Source organism: Scleropages formosus, chromosome 1 (genome assembly GCF_900964775.1).
Source record: "Scleropages formosus chromosome 1, fSclFor1.1, whole genome shotgun sequence".
Classification (NCBI taxonomy): Eukaryota; Metazoa; Chordata; class Actinopteri; order Osteoglossiformes; family Osteoglossidae; genus Scleropages; species Scleropages formosus.
In genome coordinates this window covers 17781398-17806112 of record NC_041806.1, presented here as the reverse complement: position 1 = coordinate 17806112, position 24715 = coordinate 17781398, and the positions used below count along the sequence as shown (strand labels likewise).

General features: G+C 44.8%; 1 protein-coding gene across 1 annotated transcript in view; it reads left to right on the top strand.

The window, feature by feature from the left end:
• The first annotated feature begins 1594 nt into the window (after positions 1–1594).
• The window catches only part of LOC108920389 (coiled-coil domain-containing protein 85C-A-like), a 90804-nt gene continuing 67683 nt past the window's right edge, over positions 1595–24715 (top strand). The window contains exon 1 of the mRNA XM_029255315.1: positions 1595–2396. Within this exon, the coding sequence (XP_029111148.1) occupies positions 1691–2396 (706 nt within the window). The 5' untranslated portion in view covers positions 1595–1690. The remainder of the gene's footprint in view (positions 2397–24715) is intronic.

Sequence of the window (24715 nt, the reverse complement as noted above, 5' to 3'; positions counted from 1 at the left end):
ATACTGACAGTTTGGTAGTAGGCCTATTTACTGAATTTACTCGAGCAGTTGAGCCTGAGTTCTGTACCTTGGCTTGTTCAGCAGTAGCCAGGAGGTGAGATCCTTGCAAGGCAGGGCAGGGCAACTCGAACCAGAAACACTCAGTCACCTAGTCAATAGTGACTTAATTCTGTACAAACGCACCACTATTCGTACATTAAAACACAGATATTTTGTACATGTACGCGTATTAGAAAACGTTCACGTTGAATTTGAAATAAAAAAAAGAGTAGCATTCGTGAGAGGTACATTTACAGAAGTAGTTGCTAAGAAACGAGTGTTACGAAGCAGACAGACGAGAGAGGCGGTGGACTTGAAGCGACCTTTGGCTTTGCCACACAAAGTGAATTTGTTTGCTCCACAAGGTGGTACAGTTCTACTATAAACAGTCATCTTCTCTCACTCGTGTCTGTAATTGATGAAAAGGTGTTGAACGGGTACTGAACACCTGCCACACTCATTTTCGCACAGCATACATATAATTATCATTTTGTTCTCAATCATTTCTAGATATTCAGTGAAAGCAGAGTGACACAAACTGCACGCATTTTGAGCTCACAGGACCAACTTCAAACTTTAGTCAGTGGGTCATTTTTCCTGTTACGTGGAAATTAACATGAAATATGCTTAAAATAGTGGAAAAGCAAATATATTATCACACAGAATCGTTCATTCAACCGAAATTCGAATGCACAACGTGAGAGAAATCACGCAGGAAGGTGGTTTACGCGTGTCAATCTATTGCTTAGCAATGATTCCATCATAAAAATGATTAATTTCACTTTTAACATAAATATTAAATGAGCTGGTTGGAATAGTTTGCTTTGGTATTAAATGTGCATAATATTTTCGGTACCTACTGCCATAGCATGTACCATGTACTGTAATGCACAGCGAGAGGCGGCCAGTGGCCCTTTAAGAAGGCAGAGCCCTGCGGCTGCTGGCAATAAGCGGGCTGGATCGGATCGGATCGTTTCCTTCCACCGAGCAGCTCCCTACATCTGGACTGGAGCTTCTCTAAAATCATCCACAATATAGTGGGACAAGTGGGTATGAGGTAAGGAGCGGCCACGAAGAGGACTGGAGAGCGCTCAGGGAGGCTCATTCTATAAAGAAATACCCGTTCGTTGAATCAGCATGGGCAGCCGAAGACTTTTATAATTTCTGTCGCTACAGTTAAACGATTTCTGAGATCGTCGTGTGTTCCCGCAATGATGTGTCCCTTGAGGAAGACGGCTCTTGACAGCGCGTTTGAAGTATATTCTGCCCACTTGAGACACACTGGACCCACTGTGGAATGAGCTCTGCGCTGTTCCTTCGCCCGTACCGCACCTGAGGACGGAACACACCGGCGCTGTGACATACAAGACATTTTTAAGAACATTTGTGTCCAGGGCTGCGACGGAAAAGCTGCCCGTTTGAGCGATCCGCTAAAAGCCGTCTGCTGCGGTGCCGTCCGCGTCAGAGGAGCCAGTCCGCTTCGCACGCTCATTTGACACCACTTGGCATTCATTCATTCATTCATTCATTCATCAACATCATGTGTCCATCTTTGACTATTTCATCCACATTAAAGCTTGGGCTGACTGGCTTACTTTAAGTTTAAGGTGTCCTCAGTCAGTGAAGCCTGAAAGCAAGAACATCTGGAGACATGGCCAAGAGCTGCCCGGATGCAGTGAAGGATGACTTGAGTAAGGTGTCTGACGAGGAGCTGCTCAGATGTACCAAGGAGGAATTAATTAAAAAGCTGAGGAAGGCAGACGGAGAGAAAATGAACTTGATGCTGGAGCACGGTAACATGATGAAGGACGTGAATCGCAGGCTACAGGTACACCTTCTGGAAATCCGCAGCCTCAAGGAGGTGAACCAGAAGCTACAGGAGGACAACCATGAGCTGCGTGAGCTCTGCTGCTTCCTGGATGATGACCGGCAAAAGGGCAAAAAGCTGTCCCGGGAGTGGCAGCGCTTTGGCCGCTACACAGCCTGTGCCATGTGGAAGGAGGTGGGTCTGTATCAGCAGAAGTTGAAGGAGTTGGAGGCCAACCAAGAGATGGTGATGCAGGAGAACATGGAGCTCAAAGAAATCATCATGATGCTGGAGGAGGAGAGGAACGGGGCTGGGTCCAGGAGCTCAATAGACAGCCAGTCCAGCCTGACCAATCTGAACGGGGGGTCCGGGACGGTTCGGGATGTTGGGGATGGGAGCAGCACGTCAAGCACTGGCAGCACTGGCAGCCCTGACCACCATCACAACCACATACACAAAGTGGGCGAGTCCAAGGTGGGAGCTGTAAGGAGGTCCATGGATGACCTGTCTGCTCCCCAGCATCACAGGAGCATCCCGAATGGACTCAGTGGTGAGTGAGCCCATAAACCCTGTCCAGGTGTGAAAGAAGAACCTTTTCTGAAAATTCCTTCAATAATAATAATAATAATAAAAAAATTGTTTTACTTAAATCATTAAATGAATATTTCCCCCAATTTACTCACTTGAACATTATTTCCCCAATGTTGTAAAGAGAACCTAAGATAGGTGTGGTTCAAAGCATTACTAAAAGTCAATGCATCATTAGTCCTAAATGCCCATCTATGAGATATGTAGTTATGCTGTGAAAGAGTTACTGTATAATGGAACTGTCATTACTGTGTAATTAGAAGGCAGGTGTTTACACTATCTTTTTTATATCTGTCTTTTTAAGTATGGCCCTTATTTACATAAAATAATTACCATGCAGTTTCATTTGTTCTAAACTGTACTTATCAACTGAGCCTACACAGAAAAAAACATTGCTGTTCTTTTTTAAGCAACACTTCAACACAGCAGTTCAGAATATTGCATTATAATCAGTTAACAGCCTGTACAGCTGTTCAAGAAATAAATGCTGTGTGCTTCTTAATGTAACAAACAGCTAAGTTTGCAGTCTGACTACATTTCGTACTGCAACTAATGAGTCATTCATTTACTTGCACATGTGGTGCACTGAGTAGTGCAGGTGCCTGACAGCTCCAGGGCTGTGGGTGTAAACATAGGTTTGAATCTGATGTGAAGTTTGCATACACTCCCTTTGCTGACACAGGGTTACTCCTGCAGCCCAAAGATATGTTTCAGTTGAATTGCCAATTCTGAATCGGCATCGTTGTGCAAATTAATGAGTGTGTGATTGGACTGCAATGAATTTGCATTCCGTCCAGGTTGTACCCTTCCTGGCAGCCTTTTTCCAGGGTAGGCTCAAAACCACCATGGCCGTGTGTTAGGGTAACTGGTAACTGTAAATGAATGAACATTAAAAAAATGGACAAACAAGCTTGTTCAACTCATTGGTCAGCAGCTAGTATTGTGTGTATGATAATTTAGTAGTAGCTAATATTGAAATGCAGTAGATGGTCACAGGCAGTAAGTTCCAGCACAGAACATAACCTATGGCAATAAGCTTGTCTCACTCATTACCTTGTTCAGATAAATTAAATTATTTCCATAGTCTGTGGAGAAGCATTCAAGAAGAATTTCATGATACTTCTACATGGTACTTGTACCTATAACAATGAACTTAAAACATGAACTTGAACATGAGTTCTTCTCACCAAAGTGATCCTGAGCTTTGCCCAGTGCGCTATTACATTTACATTTATTAATTTAGCAGACGCTTTTCTCCGAAGCGACATACATCTCATAGAAAATAATTTGCTATACTCAGATACAAAACAGAGTAACAGCAGTTATAGGTAACTATTAGAACAAGCCAGCTGCCAGCTGAAGAGAGGAAAATGAAATCTCCCACTGTGAAGAGGGGGAGAAAAATAAGTCTCTGGAGGTCCAGTATCAGTGGCTGCCAACTTCTTTTGAGATCTCTAATGTGGTGATAGGTGACCACTGTGAATTTGTTTAGAACAAAAGACTGGTAAGTCTGTCAGGAAGACATACGGTGTGTTGAAGGGGTCCAGGCCCCTGGTTGCTGATTGCAATGATCAAGGTGCGCTGGCCACAGAACCAAGTGGTGGTTGTTGGCAGTGGTTGGGTCTTAGCAGGTCGCCTGTCCAGAAAACAGCAGTATGCAAGTACCACTTAGTACTAATGAGGCCCTCACTGGGGGCTAGTGTCCTCATGGCACTGAGACATCTCAGAGGCAAAAAAGGAAAAAATAACAGCTAAGGAATACATCAGTTAGGATCGGGGGGTAAATGGTAGCGTAATGGTTAGAGCTGCTGCCTTTGGACCCAAAGGTTGCAGGTTCAAACCCTCTCCTTCTAGCTGTATCACTCTTGAGCAAGGTACTTTGACCTTAGTTCTAGTAGAATTACCCATCTCTATAAATAATTGTAAACTGCTTTGGCAAAAAGCATCAGGTAAATGTGACTCAGCTGCTAAAACACAAGACTGAAGAAATGTTGTTTTAGTCTGGCTTTAAAGACAGCAACAAAGATTACATATTTCACTGTATTAGATAGAGCAGTCCACAGTTTAGGAACCTGATGGCTAAATACGATGCCACCTGGTATCTTCATGTGGATCTCTGGGACCACAAGGAAATCCTATGAATATAGGGTGCAAATTGGCTTTCAGTTGGTGAGGAGATCGGTAATATAAGTTGCTGCCAGACCTTTGAATACCCTTGAAGGTTAGGAGCAGTATCAGTAAGTCGGAACTATACGTGACAAGTAACCAGGAAAGAGAAGAGAGGAGAAAGCTGAGGAAAAAGTATTTGCCCCTAGTTTTGTCTTTTTTGCTTTTTTCCCAGAATAAATTTGATCAGATCATAATTTTTTCGGTTCCATGAATGGAGCCTGATAGAAAAAATTAAACCAATGTTATTTTTATGTAAAGGGGGCGTGGTGGCGCAGTGGGTTGGACCAGGTCCTGCTCTCCAGTGGGTCTGGGGTTCGAGTCCCGCTTGGGCTTGGGGTGCCTTGTGATGGACTGGCATCCCATCCTGGGTGTGTCCCCTCCCCCTCTGGCCTTATGCCCTGTGTTGTTGGGTAGGCTCTGTGACCCTGTATGGGATGAGCGGTTCAGAAGGTGTTTTTATGTAATTTCATTAGTATGGGGATAGTGAAATGTGCAGCCATGGGTGTGAAAAAAGAATTTCCCCAAACGTTAATCGACCTAATTTAGGGGGTAACTTCAGTCAGCTGCATATAGGCTTGTCAGGCTTGTTTTAGAGCAGCCCTGTCAAATACAACTATTCAAATATTTTTTCAGAAAAAGTAAAGTTAGCCCAAGTTCATAGAGACAGGTCAAGCCACACTCAAAAAAATTTCAAAGACCACTTTGGGTTTCAACAACTTTTCCATCAGTCTGAACAGGGTAACACAGTTTTTTTAAGGTTATAAAATTCAACCAAACCTCAGCCGTGGCTACCTTCCAAATGAAGGAAGACTGGAACAGTTGTGAATATACCTAGGGGTGGCCATCCTAGCAAAATCTCTTTACAATCAAGGCTTAAAATCGTTGATGAACTCAAAGATAATGCTAGAACAACATCCAGGGAACTGCAGGGCTATATTGTCTCAGCTCAAGTCAGTGTCCATGACTCCATTACATGAAAGACACTGTAAAAAAATTGAATACTCAGGAAAGCAGCAAAGCAGAAACCACCACTTGCTAAGAAGAACATAAACACTCATCTACAGTTTTCCCAAAAGCACATGGATGTATCCCAGGCCTTCTGGAAAACTGTTCTGGAATGATGAATCAAAAATAGAAGTTTCTGGGAGCCATGTTCTCTAATATCTGGTGAAAACCAAATACTGTGTTTCAGAGTAAGGCCCTTCTACCAACAGTCAAAATGATAGTGGCAGCAAGATGGCTTGGGGATGTTTTTCTGTCACAGGACCTTGGTTCCTTTCTATCTCTGAAGGAACAATGAATTCCTCTTTCTATCCAGTTCTAAAGGAGAATGTCAGGCCAACCATCCATGAGATGAAGCGTAAGGACAGGTGGGCCATGCAGCAAGACAGTGATCTCAAAAATACAACTACATGAAGTTATGGAATAGCTTACTCAAAGTCCTCAACTGAATCTTATTGAGATGTTGTGGTAAGATCTGAAAAGAGCTGTTCATGCCTGAAAGCCTGTAAACTCCTGCTGAACAGTTCTGCATGGAGGGTTGGGCCAAAATTTTTCCATAGCGATGTGATCCCTGTGTGAACATTTTACTGGAAGAGTTTAGCTGCAGTCATTGCAACAAAAGATGGTACAACCAGTTATTGACTGTGAGGGGCAGTTACCTTTTCACATTTTTGAGTGTACATTTCATAATCTTCCACATTTGGAAAATTACAGAAAGACAACAATGGGTGTCACTTTTCTCTCGCTCATTCTCTACCCATATACTACTAGAACTGAGAAAAAAGATCGGATGAAATTTAATGTCAAAAGCTCCAAAAATATAAATTTGGAAAAGTGGGAAATACTTTTTTTTCACAGCATAGCAAAAGTGAATGAGGGAAGCTATATTTAGAAATTTGGATTAAGTATATAGATGCAGATGTCACAATGTGTCAACAGGCATCCACTGTGACAAACTGATTATATTTGTGATTTGCAAGTTAAAATATATTGGGAAATTGTATAATTTCATCAGCAACATTGCATTTAAAAATACTTTTCTGTCAAAAGCAAAGGCTGCAGTTAGAAAAATGCTGCTAAATGTTTGGAATGTCTACTCTTTGGAATTTATCTTTAAAAAGAAAATTTTTTTCCTTCAAGACCAAAGCCTGGAAATTGGGTCTAATCATGATGCACGCTATTGCTTTGAGAGACTACTTGTCATGGTCCTTGCCGAAAGCAGGGGTCGGACACAATTGCAGAGCACTGGACTTTATTGAGGGGAGTCCAAGAATCGTGGTCTCAAGACTAGGAAGGTCGCCGATGTGTGAACGTGGTTACAGGGATTATCCAAAGTTGTTGTCGAGAAACAAGCAATTGTCAGAACACACTAAACAATGAAGGGGAGGTCAGAAGTCAGGCGAAAGAACGGGGCGAGGACAGGAGAACAAGGAAGGTAAGCAATACAGAGCACACAGTAGCAAGTTGTATGTCTGAACGAGGTTCCGCAGCTGCTACCGTTCTTCTGTAACCTTTTATGCGTTTCCCCTTGCGGTGCCCCTAGGTGTTCTGTGTTGCGTCGATGGTGTGGGCATGGCACTACTGAATCCATAGAGTAAGTACAAGAAGTTATTAGGTAAGAAAAGATAAACTGCCCACTGGGCAAGCGCATGCTGTAAGAAGAAAAATAAATGTGGAGCAAAGTAAAGGCACCGTGTTTGTGCTGTGGAAGAATGAAAAGTGAAGAACAAGACATATTTGTAACGTTACTGTACTGTAGACTGCGTCTCACTCAGGCATTTAGATTAATGGTACTGCCCCCTTTGGTTTTAATCACAGAGTACTGGTTCTTTGCTGATGTACATTAGCCAGCTTCACAAGGCCTCTGCTTCTTACTTCACTTCAGCCTTGTCTTCTCTCAAAACTGGCTGCCCTGTCCTCTCTGTTACAAGCAGAGGCCTCGTGAGTAACAGAGGGCTGAGAGAAGTCAGAGGACTGTAGGAGAGACAGAAGACTGCTTGCATGAATGCCCCCGACATGCAGGTTAAAATTAGATGTGTGATCATTTCTTCATCTCCTTTCAACCCTACATTATCACTACTAACTCCTCTTGTACTTCTTCACTGTCACCTTCTACTGCAACCCAAAATCTCTCTTGCCCTCTTTCCTCTCCTCTGCTGCACTGTCCTCTCTCCCTTCTGCTACACAATTCTCAGAGCTATCCGCAGACAATACTAGTAATCCTCTCAGCCCTATCCTCCTCTCTAGACACTCTCTGTCCTCTAACGTCTAGACCAGCATGCCCCATGGCTATCTGATGTACTATGTGTTAACAAGACCAAACTCTGCTCTGTGGAGTGACAGTAGCGGAAACCAAAGACTTTCATGGACCTGGAAGTTTACAAGGATCTCCTAGCGACCTTCCACTCTGCAATATTTTCAGCTAAAACTACTTTCTTCCACAAAAAACTGATGTCTGCAGTTAATAATCTACTTATCCCTACTTTGCCCTCCTTCTCTCACCTCACATACCACTGATGGTTTCACCTTGTTTTTCAGAAGTCTGTGATGGAGTTGACTTTGTTGACAAATTCTCATCATCCACCTGTCCTGATCATACTGGACTTCCCTGCAAAGTAACATTCTCCCCACTTAATCGCATGTCAGAAACGGAAATATCCAACCTACTGCTATGACACAGAGATACCACCTCCCTTGATCCAATCCTTTCGCCACTCTTACAGGACATTTCCCCACAACTTAAACCTTGTATTTCCAAGATCATCAAGTTCTCACTCTCCTCTGGCTGCTTCCCATCCACCTTCAAAATTGCCCTCATTTCACCTCTGTTAAAGAAACCTTCTCTGGATCCTGACTCTGTCCAGAATTAAAGGCCAGTCTCTCTTCTCACTTTTCTCTCAAAAACTCTGGAATGGGCAACCTGTGATCAACTATCTACATTCCTCATCCAGGATGATCTCCTCAGCAGGTATCAGTCTGGATTCAAAGTTGGACATTCCACCGAGATTGCTTTTCTTGCAGTATCATATGCTCTCCAGTTGGCTAGAGCGGCCCTCCTCTCCTCGGTCCTCATCCTCCTCGGCTTGTCTGCGTCATTTGACACTGTAATTCACCGGATTCTACTCTCCTCTTTTGAACAGCTTGGCATCAAGAGAACTGTACAAAAATGGCTGGAGTCCTACCTGTCGGGTAGATCCTGTCAAGTGCTCTGGTGAGGTTCCCGATCATATCATCAGCCTCTCTAAACTGGCGTGCCACAGGGCTTGGTATTGGGCCCCCTACTCTTTTCAGTCTACAGCTCTCCCCTCATTGTCATCGCCTCCCACGGATTCTCCTACCATTGCTGCGCCATCAGTTTCCAGGTTTTCCTCTCTTTTCCACCCAGAACTAAAGACATTTCCTTGTGCATTGCTGCCTGTCTCTCTGAGTCCTTCCTCATCAGCTAAGAGCCTGGGAGGAATGATTGACTCAAGTCTGTCTGTCTCTCAATGTATTGAAGCCACAGCTCAATCCTGCAGATACATGCTGCATAACATTCACTGGATCCACCCCTATCTCACAACAAACTCTTTGTTCAAGCCATAGTGATACCCCACCTGGACTAGTGTAACTCTCTCCTGTCTGGCCTTCTGACCTCTGCCTTCAAACCTCTACAGCTGATACAGAACGCTGCTTCACAATTCGTATCTGATCTGCCAAAGTGTTCTCATGTATGACCCCTCCTTATCTCTCTGCATTTGCTTCTTATAGCTGCCCAGATCAAATTTATGACTCTGGTTATGGCCTAGAAAAACAACAACAGATCTGTTTCCCGATATCTACAAGACCTGATCACTCCCTACACCCCACCCAGACTGCTCTGCTCCTCCACCTCTCCTCGCTTGATGGTCCCACACACAAAGGGTCAAAAATCAAGAGCAAAAAGATTTTTGGTTTTGGCTCCGATGTGGTAAAATGACCACCCTCTCTAACTCAGGACTGCTGAATCTCTCTTGATATTTAAGAAGGGTCTCAACATGCATCTCTTTCAGACTCAGCCCTGCCCCTGTCACTCAGAAGTGCTGAATCTTTCTCTGCATTTAAAGGTCTCAAAATTCACCTCTTTCAGACTCATTTCTCCTCTGTTTTTCTGTGTACGTGACAAAAGTGAAAGTGTTCATCTTTAATAATCTTTTTAATGACAATTTGTTGAATAATGGATAAACCCTCATGCAGTTACTTGTGTGATGTATACCGGTTTGTATGATGGAATGTGACAAATTGACTGCTCTAGAGTCACATATCTGCATCTAGATGTTTTCCTCTGTTGATGTAATGCACTCTGAATTTTTTCTTTGAGATGTATGTCGCTTTGGAGAAAAGCATCTGTTAAATGAATAAATGTAAATGGTCCTGGAAGTTAAGAGGATAATGGAGTGCCATGACTCTCCTGTAGATTGTATATGGTGCTTTTGGTGCCCAACGGTCCGTTAAAGAATATTTACAGGTGGTAAGGTTAGGTAGGTAGATTGTGCCCTATTTTGCTACAACTTGGTTGGAATGGGAGGGGGGGGCGCGGTGGCGCAGTGGCGCAGTGGGTTGGACCGAGTCCTGCTTGGGGTGCCTTGCAACGGACTGGCGTCCCATCCTAGGTGTGTCCCATCCCCCTCTGGCCCTATGCCCTGTGTTGCCAGGTTAGGCTCTGGCTCCCTGTGACCCCGTATGGGACAAGCGGTTCAGAAAATGTGTGTGTGCGTGTGTGTGTGTGGTTGCGATGGGAATCTTTAGAGGAATGGGAAGGGTGAATGTCCTCTGCATGGATAATATAGGCATTTAGGAACTGGAGATTTTTAGTATTTAACTCTGAACTCAGTGGTTTCTTTGTATAACTCAAAAAAACTGTACAAGCAACCAAACTGTTCCTCAAAAGCAAGGCAAAATTACCCGGAAAAATTAAACATTAGACTGTATAGTATGGTAATAGGGTTTGTTTTACTTTGACATTGATTTTAAAAATTTAAATTTAAATCTCAAAGTAGGAACCAGAAGTATCATTTTTTCTCTGTAACTCAACTGGGGTTTTCATATATATGTATATATATATATGTACATGTCAGTGAGAATGTATAAATAAAGGCTAATGGGTCTGGTTTTACTGAAATTATAATTGAACTATGATTTTTTTCTTGCCTGAAATCTTGGTTACAGCTTGTGTTTTCTTTTTTGGCACTAACCACTCCAGAGACTTTGGGTGAGTGAAAAATAGGTGCTGGTTTATTTACAATAACGAACTGTGCTCAGGGATAGGGTTGGTTTCGGGACGTCAGGTCTTGTGCTCAAGCCTGGGATGACTGTGAACGGGACAGGTGCAAGTCATCTCTGTCTCTCGGCCTCAGTCTCTCTCTCTCTCTTTCTCTTCTCTCAATTTTCAAGTTGTTGGTCAGCTCCTCACTGTCAGGGAGATGGGTTAAATAGGGTCAGGGATTAGGAACAGGTCTGTGTAGGTCGGCACTGGGATCACAGCGGGTTTGGATGGGTCTGGTGGATTTGCCTGGTGCCCACCGTGTGGTGGTTCGAGCCCTGCTTGGGCTGCCTTGCGATAGACTGGCGTTCCATCCAGGGTGTGTCCCCTCCCCCCTCAGCCTTGCGCCCTGTGTTGCTGGGTTAGGCTCTGGCTTGCCATGGCCTCGCTCATGACAAGCAGCTCTAGACGTGTGTTTATAGGTCCTTCCTGTAGAATGGGTTTGTCACAACTTTCTTTCAGGATTCTTTCTCTTATTGAGCCATGAACAGTTCGCAAAATAGTGCTCTGACCTAGATGATGTCTGGCATAAACAAAACATTTTAAAGAGCATCAGAACCCGTAGTCAGATTTTTCAGAACTGGGTCACTCAGTGTCATATCCTTTAAGGAAGGGGCTTATCTTAATTGCTTTTAGAGGAGATCAAGCAAACTGATTTTGGATGCATTCCTAACTGTTGGTTGTTTTGCTGCTAAGGGGCATTTTAACCTGACTAGAAAGATGTTAAATACAACAGAAGCCATACACAAACATGAGAGCCCTATTGACTGCTTGGTAATTTACTTGGTAGAAATTTACAGTGAGTGCAAGGCTTGAACAACCTGTGGGGGTGGGAGGAAATTAATGCATGCAGCTAAAGTTTGTTTGACATTATCACGGTGTTCCCCCGGACGGATGCGTCGGACCCAAGTGCGGAGCACAGGAAGCATACTCATGGGGCGATCCAGTAGACATGGTCAAGAAAACAGGGAAAAAGGTCACCGATCCGCGAACGGAATCCGAAGGACAAATCCTAGAGACATAATCCAGTAGACAGGCGAGAAGTCGTGGTAAAGTAGGAAGTCGTTGGGAGCAGGGCGAGGAGCTCTAATGCACGAGTGAGTAGCGAGGTTAAACAAGGTTCCACAATGTCCTGCAGTCCGGGATGTCCCTTTATGTACCCGGACCCTGATCAACTGCAGGTGTTGCTCATTACCGAGGTGGAAGGCGTGACAGACATTGAATGATTTGTGTACTAAAACTTTAGTGTTTTATCGATTACTGTCATTTTTCTCACAATCTTTTTTTTTTTTTTTTTTTTTTTTAGAATTCAGTGTTTTTTGTTTAGCTGTTGTGTTTTAATACAAAAATGAATGCAAAATGCTGTTGGTGTTATAGCATCTACAGTGTAGAAGCAACATAAAGTATATATTGCATCCTCAACATATGGGCACAATTGAGACCAGAAGTATGACTGTAACTGAGTTGGTTCATACATTTAGCTATTGCATCACAGTCAATGAAAACAGTAATACAGACATGTTGATTTATTCACAAGTTAGATGCTATGAAAAAGAAGAAACTCTGTAATTCATTAAAAATTTGCTTTAAGACTTTTATTTGTTGAATTTCCATCAGCTGCTTGCAGGATCTTCATGGTACTTCAAGATCTTTTGGAGCTTATCCTGAAAGTGCATTTTCTCATTACCATAAAACAACATTAAAGTGAGGTCTACTTTACAGTTACTGAAAATACAAAATTCATTATCCTCACAACTTCCTGTTCAACCTGTTATGTTCCAACTTAAACATCCAAGACAGTTCTGTATTCCTCCTACACATCAGGTCTCACAGGAGAGTGAAATAGATCAGTGGAGAAATGAGTGAGTTGGAGTATAATGGAGGCAAGCTTTGTTAGAACGCATTAAAAAGTGTTTGATCTTAAAAACCAACTGTGTGTCTCCTTTGTGACTGGGGACACAACAAAACTGGCAACAAGAATTGAGCCCGATTCATCCTGTGAGAGAGTGCAGTGTTAGCATCTGGTCATTTTGTTTATCTTTACACTGAAAAAACATAATAGAGATGTAACTCAATGATGTCCCAATACTAACAGACCATCGTTCCCCAGAGCATCAACACGGAAAACCTAAATTTGTGTTATTAATGTTTTGTCTTCTATTAAGTTTATTTTAATTAGATGAAGGAGGTTATTTGGAGAACCACCTCATAACAGGAATCTAACATCAGCACTTGGTTTGATTTCATGTATATGGAAACAGTTCTCTTTCCCCAGTGTAAGGACATCTTGATATGGAAAATGTTCCACAAGTCCCCACAGGCCACCTGCTGTTTCCAGCTAGAAGTTATTGATATTTCGTGTGCTGGTCTGACCTCTGTCCAGTTAACCAGGAAGAGAATTATTCCACACACAATCAATCGATGGGAATCTGTTTTTTATTGCCTTTAACAGGGGAGATTTTAACTGGGTGCATGATGTCCAGATTGTTTAATTATTGCATGTCTCCCCCGTAAGTGTAAGTTTCTACAATGACTTTGTGTTGTGAGTTCATCAAGGCTTTGCAGGTACTTACGAATAGGATAAGCACACGTCAAATGCCCTTTTACGTCTCATTGTCCATAACTTATCACCCATGCTAGTAGTATCCATGTGAGTCTTTGCTCTGTGCCAATAAACAGTGTTTTCCGTTGAATTTTTTATGTATGAAGGTAAGATATGGCAAGTGAAGTTAATAGGATGTCTTTTGAAATCTGGAGCAGAAATATTTCTAATGTAATATAGCATGTTTCCATATACTGTTATCGATAAATGTGGGAGGGGAGGGTGAAATGCCTTAGTTTAGCCCCTTTTTTGCTCGTCTGCATTGAGTTCAGTGACACGCTTTGGACTAGTGACACACAGTTATGCAGGAGAACTTGAGGTTAACACCTCCATTGGTGCAACTGAAGAAAGACAAAGAAGTAGGAAGTATACCATGAGTAAACAGCAAATTAATTCGAAGCTACTAGACTCTTGAGACTGACAAATAAATGGCATTGGACTCATCTATAGAGGTGAAAGTTTTGAGAGCAAACTTTTATTTCATAGCCACAGAGTGGCACCTTGATCATACTACTTTCACTTCCAATATGTGACAAAACCTTTTTAAGAGGTGGAAGTGGTGGGATGGTGTAATTTAGGCACATGCCATGTGTATTTTCCGTTTAGACTTACAGTTGTCTAGAGGGCTCTTATATGCTGTCAAGGTTGCTGTCAAGGTTGTTAAGCCCCAGTATAGGACATCATCTGACAAAAGAGAGGTGGAGGTGGGGTTGGGGTAATACTTCCACTGAAATTTTGTTTTACATTGCTCCAATATGTGGTACAAATAATGTGTATGTCGTATACACATGCAAATATGTACTTTTCTTGCAAGATCTTGCATATCACCTTTCAGTCTAACCACGTACAAGTCTGTATGGGCCTGCTTCATCCGGATATGAATTCATTAATTCATTAAATAATGTTTCACACCTTTGTTTGATTCCAGCTTTTTGTGACCCTTGAAATCAGCAACTTTTGGAGGAGGGAAGAAATGAAACTTTGGAAACTTTAAAAATGCCTTTAACCATTCATTTTTGACCATCAAATGGGAGAAAAATAAATGTCTGGCCAAATCAGTGTTTCCTAGATGTTAAGTGATAGATGTTTTGTTTCCTTCTCCATGCTTGAGGCTCTTACACAATGCAAGCAAATAACACCTCATTGTGGTGTCAGATCTTACTTTTACAATGTTATTAAGAAAAATGTTAACTTTAATTTCCAGCATATCTTAATCAGTCTCCTAACTTGGTACCACCTTTTGTAATATTGATAAAGCAAGCATCTGGATTTCTGGCTATTGAAAAGGTCTAGAAGATAAATGTGAACCATTGGTTATCTAACTAGGAGAAGAGATAAGATCTTGGACCAAATTCAGATTGTTGATTAACAATTCTTGAACAATAAAAGTTTTAATTTCTTAGCGACAGTGACCCATTTGTTATACCTACTTCCTGATGAGAGCAAAGTCCTGTTTAGCTGTATCAGTGCAGTTTTTTTTTTTTTTTAAAGATGCCAGATGTCTCAGAAGCTGTCTGCGCTTTGTGTATGTGTTTTTTTTTTTTTTGTTATGGTAAAAGCTGACACCCTTCATTTGCTGGATTTTCTGTGACCACCTTAGGTTGCTTGTGTGGGTTTGTCCATAGTCTGTCTGGTGGAAGTAATATTGCTGTCCCTGTTAACAATCTACATAATTTCTTTTTTTAGTTAAAAATAAGTTAAATTTTAAGCTTTGTAATTATCTATGGATGCAAAAGTAATACAGTGTCTTAATTAATTGTTGGCACCATTGACAAACAAAAAAAGCAGTATTAAAAAAAGCACTTTCTTTCAAAATAAATACACATCTTTTGTTGGCAGGTACTAATTCTTTCCTGAAAATGTGCAATGAATAACAATAACATTATTAATTTTTCATATGACTGCATCTGTCATTTTTTGTGTGTGTCTGCTGAGATTTGTTGTTATCAAATATACTTCATCGTTTTATATATGAGAGTTCTGTAAGTCTATTTTTGAAATAGCCAAGATATGCAAATTGCATTATATTAGCTATTTTTAACTTTTACTGTAAGTATGAAGACCAGACTTCAGAGTGCAGAAAAAACAACTGAAAATGTGGGTATCCCGTTCCCAAAATGCAAGTTGTCTCAAAGCCTCTCTCACACAATGCCTTGGTACAATGTTTAAATGCAGTTCATTGCACTGGGCCTTATGTTGCACTGCAGACCAAATACAGTTCCCCAACTTCTGAACTTTTGAGTAACAAACTTCTCATGAATGTTTAAACAGCATGGTTATCAGTGATCCTCAGCAGCTACAAATCACAGTTCACTCGTTCCAGGAGTGTACAACAGAAATCTCTAAAATACACAGAGCAAAATTTTTTCATCTATTGATGCTTATAGTTTTGCATTTTACTGTTTGTAGCTTTGTCTTGATGTATAATTGTACATTGGAAATTGTGTATACATAAAATGTAATTCACTTTAAAACAGATAATTCATTGGCAATATATTTAATAGTTATTAATGGATTCCTAATTATGACTCAACCTGACTCACTTTAATAAGTACATTAACTTTTTTACATTGGAAAAACTTTTTTGTATTGCTTTTATGATCTTGCATTCATGCATCCATCCATCTTCCTCCGCTTTTATCCGGGGCCGGGTCGCGGGGGCAGCAGTCCGAGCAGAGTCCTCCAGACTTCCCTCTCCCCGCACACCTCCTCCAGTTCCTCTGGGGAAACCCCAAGGCGTTCCCAGGCCAGCCGGCAGACATAGTCTCTCCAACGTGTCCTGGGTCTGCCCCGAGGCCTTCTCCCAGTGGGACAAGCCCGGAACACCTCCCCAGGGAGGCGTCCAGGAGCCACCTCAACTGGCTCCTCTCGATGCGGAGGAGCAGCGGCTCTACTCCGAGCTCCTCCCGGGTGACTGAGCTCCTCACCCTATCCCTAAGGGTGCGCCCAGCCACTCTGCGGAGGAAACTCATTTCTGCCGCTTGTATCCGCGATCTCATTCTTTCGGTCATGATCCAGAGTTCATGACCATAGGTGAGGGTAGGAACGTAGATCGACCGGTAAATTGAGAGCTTCGCCTTACGACTCAGCTCCCTCTTCACCACAACAGACCGGTACAATGACCGCATTACTGCAGACGCCGCACCGATCCGTCTGTCAACCTGCCGCTCCATTTTTCCCTCACTCGTGAACAAGACCCCGAGATACTTAAACTCCTCCACTTGAGGGAGCAACTCCCCCCTAACCCGGAGGGGGCAATCTACCTTTTTCCGACTGAGAACCATGGCCTCGGATTTGGAGGTGCTGATTCTCATCCCCGCCGCTTCGCACTCGGCTGCAAACCTCCCCAGTGCACGCTGCAAGTCTTGACTTGATGAAGCCAACAGGACCACATCGTCCGCAAAAAGCAGAGACGAGATCTCGCGGCCACCAAAACAGACACCCTCCGTTCCCTGGCTGCGCCTAGACATTCTGTCCATGAAGATAATGAACAGAATCGGTGACAAAGGGCAGCCCTGGCGGAGTACAACATGCACCGGGAACAGGTCTGACTTACTGCCGGCAATGCGAACCAAGCTCCTGCTCCGGTCATACAGGGAACGAACGGCCCGTAGCAGCGAGCCCCGAACCCCATAATCCCGAAGTACCTCTCACAGGATGCCACGAGGGACACGGTCGAATGCCTTCTCCAGGTCCACAAAACACATATGGACTGGTTGGGCAAACTCCCACGAACCCTCCAGCACCCTAGTGAGGGTATAGAGCTGGTCCAGTGTTCCACGGCCAGGGCGAAAACCGCATTGCTCCTCCTGAATCCGAGGTTCGACTATCGGTCAGATTCTCCTTTCCAGTACCCTGGCATAGACTTTCCCAGGGAGGCTAAGGAGTGTGATCCCCCTGTAGTTGGAACACAATCTCCGGTCCCCCTTCTTAAAAAGAGGGACCACCACCCCAGTCTTCCAGTCCAGAGGCACCGTTCCCGAACTCCACGCGATGCTGCAGAGGCGTGTCAGCCAAGACAGCCCCACAACATCCAGAGACTTGAGAAACTCGGGGCGGATCTCATCCACCCCCGGAGCCTTGCCACCGAGGAGTTTTTTGACTACCTCAGCAACTTCAGCCAGGGTAATGGACGAGTCCCCCTCCAAGTCCCCAGCCTCAGCTTCCTCTACGGAAGGCGTGTCGAAGGGATTGAGGAGATCCTCAAAGAACTCCTTCCACCGCCTGAGGACATCCTCAGCTGAGGTCAGCAGCGCACCACTTCCACTGTAAACAGTGTTCGTGGAACACCGCTTCCCCCCTCTGAGTCGCCGGACGGTTTGCCAGAATCTCTTTGAGGCCGACCGAAAGTCTTCCTCCATGGCCTCACCGAACTCCTCCCAAGCCCGAGTTTTTGCCGCGGCAACTGCCAGAGCCGCGCTCCGTTTGGCCCGTCGGTACCTGTCAGCTGCTTCAGGAGTCCCATGAGCCAGCCAGACCCGATAGAACTCCTTCTTCAGCTTGACGGCATCCCTTACTTCCGGTGTCCACCACCGTGTTCGGGGATTGCCGCCGCGACAGGCGCTGGAGACTGTTGTGTTTACGGGTGCAATAACTTCACTCGAACACAAATAAAGATAAGACGCGATGGATAATGTTTTCTTTTTCCTTTTACTGAACCACGTGCAGCAACAACTCTTCTACCCTTTTTCTGTACATATTGCCGGCCAACCAAACTCTAACCCATGGTACTATTAAGAGTGGCCTATTAACACTTAGCCCGGAGTTTTCACTATAATCAATACACAACAACTCCTCCCCTCTAGATAAAACAACCCAGAACAATAACACAACTACAAGTCCCTGTACAGACATCTTCGCCTCGGTAGGATTCCAAACCCTATAAAGTAAGACGGTCTGGGGGTTTCCGTGTACGGGTAGGGTAACGTCTCTCCTCACAAGTTGGGATAGGCGTTTGTGGCACTTCCTGTGAAGACATCGCGGCATCTTGTGGTGTAGTGGTGTCGCTGCCATCGGAAGGGGCAACAGTAGACGTGGATGGCACATTTCCTGGAACACCTTCCCAAGAAATATCTGCCTTTCTCAACTGATCAATATGCCGTCTCCAGGTGGTGTCTGGTCCAATCTCTACTGTGTAAGAAAGTGGTCCTGTTCTTTCTTTTACCTTCGCAGGCATCCACTTGTGATCCCCGCGGTAGTCCCTAGCGAGCACACTCTCACCAATTTCCAACTCTCATACCGGTCCGTCTCTTTGCACCTGTCTCAACTGGTTGTCCTGCACAACCCTCTTCACATTCGGTCGCAACAGGTCCAGCCTTGAACGTAAAGGTCTTCCCAAGAACAACATAGCTGGCGTTCGATTCGTGGTAGCATGTGTTGCGTTACGATACGCAAACAAAAACCTTTGCAACTTATGGGTTAACGTAATCTTGTCACCCACCATGGCACGCAGCGCATTCTTCAAACTTTGTACAAATCGCTCCACTAATCCATTTGTAGCGGGATGGTATGGGGCAGAGGTCACGTGCCTGATCCCATTGTTCTTTAGAAAGATCTGGAACTCCTCAGATACAAACTGGGGTCCATTGTCACTCACCAGTTGTTCTGGGACACCAGTCCTCGCAAAAAGTTCTCTCAGCACTGTTATAGTTTGGGTAGCGGTTGTGGACGACATGCTAAACACTTCTGGCCACTTAGAACATGCATCGACAACCACCAGAAATGTAGTGCCCATGAAAGGTCCTGCAAAGTCAACATGAATCCTTTGCCACGGCACAGCAGGCCATTCCCAAGGGTGCAATGGTGCAGGTTTTGGCATATTTTGAACCTGTTGGCATCCTGGGCAATGCATGGCGAGCTGCTCGATCTGCTGATCGATTCCTGGCCACCACACAAAACTTCTAGGGAGTGATTTTATCTTCACCATTCCTAGGTGACCAGCATGAAGCTCTTCCAAGACTCGAGCTTGCAACTTCGGAGGTATAATAATCCTTAATCCCCACATGAGGCAACCACCATCCAGCGTCAGTTCATCTCGGCGCCGATAGAACTGCGGAAACTGTACCTTCTGTTCTTCATTCCAGCCAGTCTGAGTAGCTGTGTAAACTCGGGACAATATTGGATCTCTCCTGGTTTCCCTCTGAACCATTTCAGCCGTAACAGGGGAACTCTCAAGCTGAGCAAGAGTAAAAACATCCAAGGGAATGCTTCCTTTTGCTGGATTTGCATCATCATCACCGCCTAATGGTAGCCGTGAGAGTCCATCAGCATTTGCATGACTGTGAGTTCTTTTGAACTCAATCTGGTATCTATGTCCTCCCAAAAACAACGCCCACCGCTGCATTCGCGCTGCTGCTGTCAGTGGAACGCCTTTCCGTGGATTAAAAATGGAAACCAAGGGTTGGTGGTCAGTAACCACAGTAAATTCGTTTCCATACAAATACTGATTGAATCGTTTCACACCCCATACTAGACTCAAAGCCTCTTTATCAATTTGTGCATAATTTCTTTCTGCAGCATTGAGAGAGCGTGATGCAAAAGCTATGGGGTGTTCAGTTCCATCACCCATGACATGTGATAACACCGCTCCAATACCGTACGGCGAAGCATCACAGGCTAGCTTGATGGGTTTGCGTGGATCAAAATGGGTCAACACTGTTTCTGATACCACCAGTTTCTTTGCTTCCTGAAACGTTCGTTCACACTGTTTTGTCCACATCCATTTCTGTCCTGCTCGCAATAACGCATTCAAGGGGTGGAGAACAGTGGCGAGGTTTGCCAAAAACCGGTTATAATAATTAACAAATCCAAGGAACGACCTCAATTGTGAGACATCTTTTGGTCGTGGGGCATCTGCGACAGCCCTTATCTTGTCATGACACTTGTGCAAGCCGTTTGCATCAATTTCGTGTCCACAATATGTAATAGTACTCCTGAAAAACTCACACTTATCATGCCTCGCACGTAGTCCATAACTTCTTAGTCTCTGTAGAACACGTGTCAAGTTCTCCAAATGACTGTTGTCATCCTCTCCAGTGACTATAATATCATCAAGGTAGCACTGGGTACCCCGACATCCTTGAAGTACCTGCTCCATCACTCGTTGCCATAAAGCTGGCGCTGAGGCAACACCAAAAACCAGTCTATTGTATCGGTACAAGCCTTTGTGAGTGTTGATGGTCAGGAACACCTTTGAGTCTTCCTCCATTTCCATCTGCCAATATGCTTCTGCCAGATCTATTTTACTGAAAAACTGTCCTCCTGATAAGGAAGCAAAAATATCCTCTATTCTTGGTAGTGGATATTGTTCTGCTTGCAGTTCAGAGTTGATGGAGACTTTAAAATCCCCGCACAGTCTTACAGTTCCATCCTTCTTGACAACAGGAACAACTGGTGTTGCCCAGGGGCTCCAGTCAACTTTGGACAGTATTCCTTCAGCTTTTAACCGATCCAGCTCCGTTTCCACTTTCTGACGAATAGCATAGGGGACTGGCCGCGCTTTGTGAAATTTGGGTACTGCACCCTCATTCAGGGTTATTTTCCCTTTAATATGCTTCAACGTTCCTATTCCTGGTTGGAATACCACTGCAGCACCATCCAACACCTTTTTCAGTTTCTCTTGAGTGCCTGACAAAACAGGATCCGAGATTTGTAGACTTTTTATAGATTTCCAGTCCAACTGTAACTTTCTCAACCAGTCACGTCCCCAAAGTGCTGGTCCTGTCGTTGGAACTATATACAGATCTAGTTTGCGCTGTTGATCATTGTACCTTACAGTCACTGGCATCACACCCAGAGGAACTATGGGCTCACCAGGATATGTTTTCAATTTAACAGGTGATGGCTTAAGTACTGCTTTTGTGAAATGTCTTTCAAACTCAGTCTGTGACATGACAGATACGGCAGAGCCTGTGTCCAGCTCCATTCAGATTGACTTTCCATTCACTCGTGGTGTTAGCCAGATCGCTTGTTTCAAGTCACCTCTCAGACTGTAGATTTCCAGAGTTGCCAACCCTGTGTCGCTTTCTTCATCAGATCTTTGAGCAACAGCATGTACATCTCTACTTTTCTTTCTCTGAGCCTTGTAGTGTTTGTTTTTCTCGTGGTGTGAAAGATCGGAGCGACAAGCTCTTTGTATGTGTCCAACTTTGTTGCATTTTCTGCACGTTTCAGTTTTAAATCTGCACTGGTTTGCTTTGTGCCAGCCCTTGCCACAACGGTAGCACAATTCTGCATTTTGCACTGTCCTTTTTAATTTACACACAGTGGTCACTTTGTTCACCGACATTTTTACTCCGGATCGCAACTCTACAGCGTCTCTGGCTGCTGTTTCCATGGCGACAGCAGTTCAACTGCACGTTTGAATGTGAGATCCGACTCCGTAAGCAATCTTTTCTGGATACTCTCTTGTAAAATACCACAGACTAGACGGTCTCTCAGCGCATCACACAGTCCATCTCCAAACTGACAGTGTTCTGACAGCTTCTTTAATTCAGCCACATAAGCTGCGATAGACTCCCCTTCGTTTTGGTTACGTTTATGGAACCTAAAACGTTCCGCTATAAGCAGCGGTTTTGGCGCTAAATGATCCCGCAGTGTTTGCACAATATTATCAAAGCTGAGGTCTGCAGGCTTTGTGGGGGCAGTGAGGGTTCTCAGCAACGCATACGCTTTTCCACCCATCGCACTTAACAGCACCGACACCCGCTTGTCGTCTGCAATGCCGTTGGCTTTGAAATATTGTTCGATTCGCTCACAGTACATCGGCCAATCATCCGTAGCGCTGTCAAACGCATCAATGTGTCCGATATATCCAGCCATCTTTCCATATATTATTTCACTTACAGGTCTGTATTCACTCAGTATTGCGCTTCCCCCTTGGAGCCAGAGCCGTCGCACGTCTTCATCCCGTTCGTCTCCCGGGAAAGAAAACGTCCATCCACAAAAAAAACTAGGAGAAACTTCAGGGCAATATCCGAAAAATCCTCGTCGCCAACTGTTGTGTTTACGGGTGCAATAACTTCACTCGAACACAAATAAAGATAAGACGCGATGGATAATGTTTTCTTTTTCCTTTTACTGAACCACGTGCAGCAACAACTCTTCTACCCTTTTTCTGTACATATTGCCGGCCAACCAAACTCTAACCCATGGTACTATTAAGAGTGACCTATTAACACTTAGCCCGGAGTTTTCACTATAATCAATACACAACAGAGACCTTATGGCCGCAGCTCCGAACCGCCGCCCCGACAATGGAGGTGCGGAACATAGTCCATTCAGACTCGATGTCCCCCACCTCCCTCGGGACCTGGTTGAAGCTCTGTCGGAGGTGGGAGTTGAAGACCCTCTCTGACAGGGGCCTCCGCCAAACGTTCCCAACAGACCCTCACCATGCGTTTCCCCCGCCATCGAATCCAACTCACCACCAGGTGGTGATCAGTTGACAGCTCAGCCCCTCTCTTCACCCGAGTGTCCAAGACATATGGCCGAAGGTCAGAAGAAACGACTACAAAGTCGATCATCGACCTCCGACCTAGGGTGTCCTGGTGCCAAGTGCACTGATGGACACCCTTATGCATGAACATGGTGTTCGTTATGGATAAACCGTGACTAGCACAGAAATCCAATAACAACTCACCGCTCGGGTTCAGATCAGGGAGGCCGTTCCTCCCAATCACGCCCCTCCAGGTGTCACTGTCGCTACCCACGTGGGCGTTAAAGTCCCCCAGTAGAACGACAGAGTCCCCAGTAGGAGCGCTTCCAGCACGCCCTCCAGGGACTCCAAGAAGGCCGGGTACTCTACACTGCCTCTAGGCGCATAAGCACAAACGACAGTGAGAGACCGTTCCCTGACCCGAAGGCGCAGGGAGATGACCCTCTCATTCACTGGGGTAGACTCCAACACATGGCAGCTAAACTGGGGGGCTATTAATAAGCCCACACCCGCCCGCCGCCTCTCACCCTGGGCAACGCCAGAATAGTGGAGAGTCCACCCTTGGTCGAGAAGAGTGGTTCCAGAACCCAAGCTGTGAGTGGAAGTGAGCCCGACTATATCTAGACGGTATCTCTCAACTTCCCGCACCAGCTCAGGCTCCTTCCCCGCCAGTGAGGTGACATTCCAAGTCCCAAAAACCAGAGTTGGCGCCCGAGGTTTGGGTCGGCCGGGCACTCGGCCCCGACCACCGCCCAAATCACAATGCACCGGCCCCTTACGGTTTCTCCGGCAGGTGGTGAGCCCACCGAAGAGCGGCTCCACGTTATGGCTTCGGGCTGAGCCCGGACAGGCCCCGTGGGCATAGACCTGGCCACCAGGCGCTCGCATGCGAGCCCCCCCCCCAGGCCTGGCTCCAGGGTGGGGCCCCGGTGACCCCATACCGGGAGGGGTAAACGAAAGCCTTGATTTTTTCTTCATAAGGGGTTTTTGAACCGCACTTTGTCTCGTCTGTCATCCAGGACCTGTCTGCCATGGGAGACCCTACCAGGGGCATATAGCCCCAGACAACATAGCTCCTGGACTCATTCAGGCACAGGGTGAGTGTAGTATCTGTGATTTCCTGTAATCCACAATCACCTCCTTGGTCTTGCTGACATTCAGAGAGAGACTGTTTGTCTCCTCTCTGTAGGATGTCTTGTCACCATTGGTGATGAGTCCTAGGATGGTTGTGTCGTCAACAAACTTGAAATGATGTTGGAGTTGTGCTTATCAGAGTAGTCATAGGTGAACAGGGAGTACAAGAGGGGGCTGAGTACAGAACCCTGTGGGGCACCAGTGCTGCGTGTGAGTGTGGAGGATGTGTGGCTGCCAATCCTGACCACCTGGGATCTGCCCATCAGGAAGTCCAAAATCCAGTTACACAGTCCCAGATCCTTCAACTTAGCTATGGATTTGGTAGGGATGATGGAATTGAATGTACAGCTATAATCAATAAACAACCAAGTATGAGAGAGAATGAAAGAAGCTCAGTGTTTGCCAGTAACATTGTTTCATGCAATTGCTGATAGCCCCAGACAACATAGCTCCTGGACTCATTCAGGCACTCAAACCCCTCCACCACGGTAAGGTGGCGGTTCACGGAGGAGTATGATGTTGCAGTTAAGTTTAATTATTTTTTCTATCAATAATAATATACCAGAAAAATGATAAAGCCTTTGTGCAGTGTTTGGACAATGAAATGTATAAATTGTATGGATAATCTTTAACAAGGTTGTGCCATTTTCACAAGCC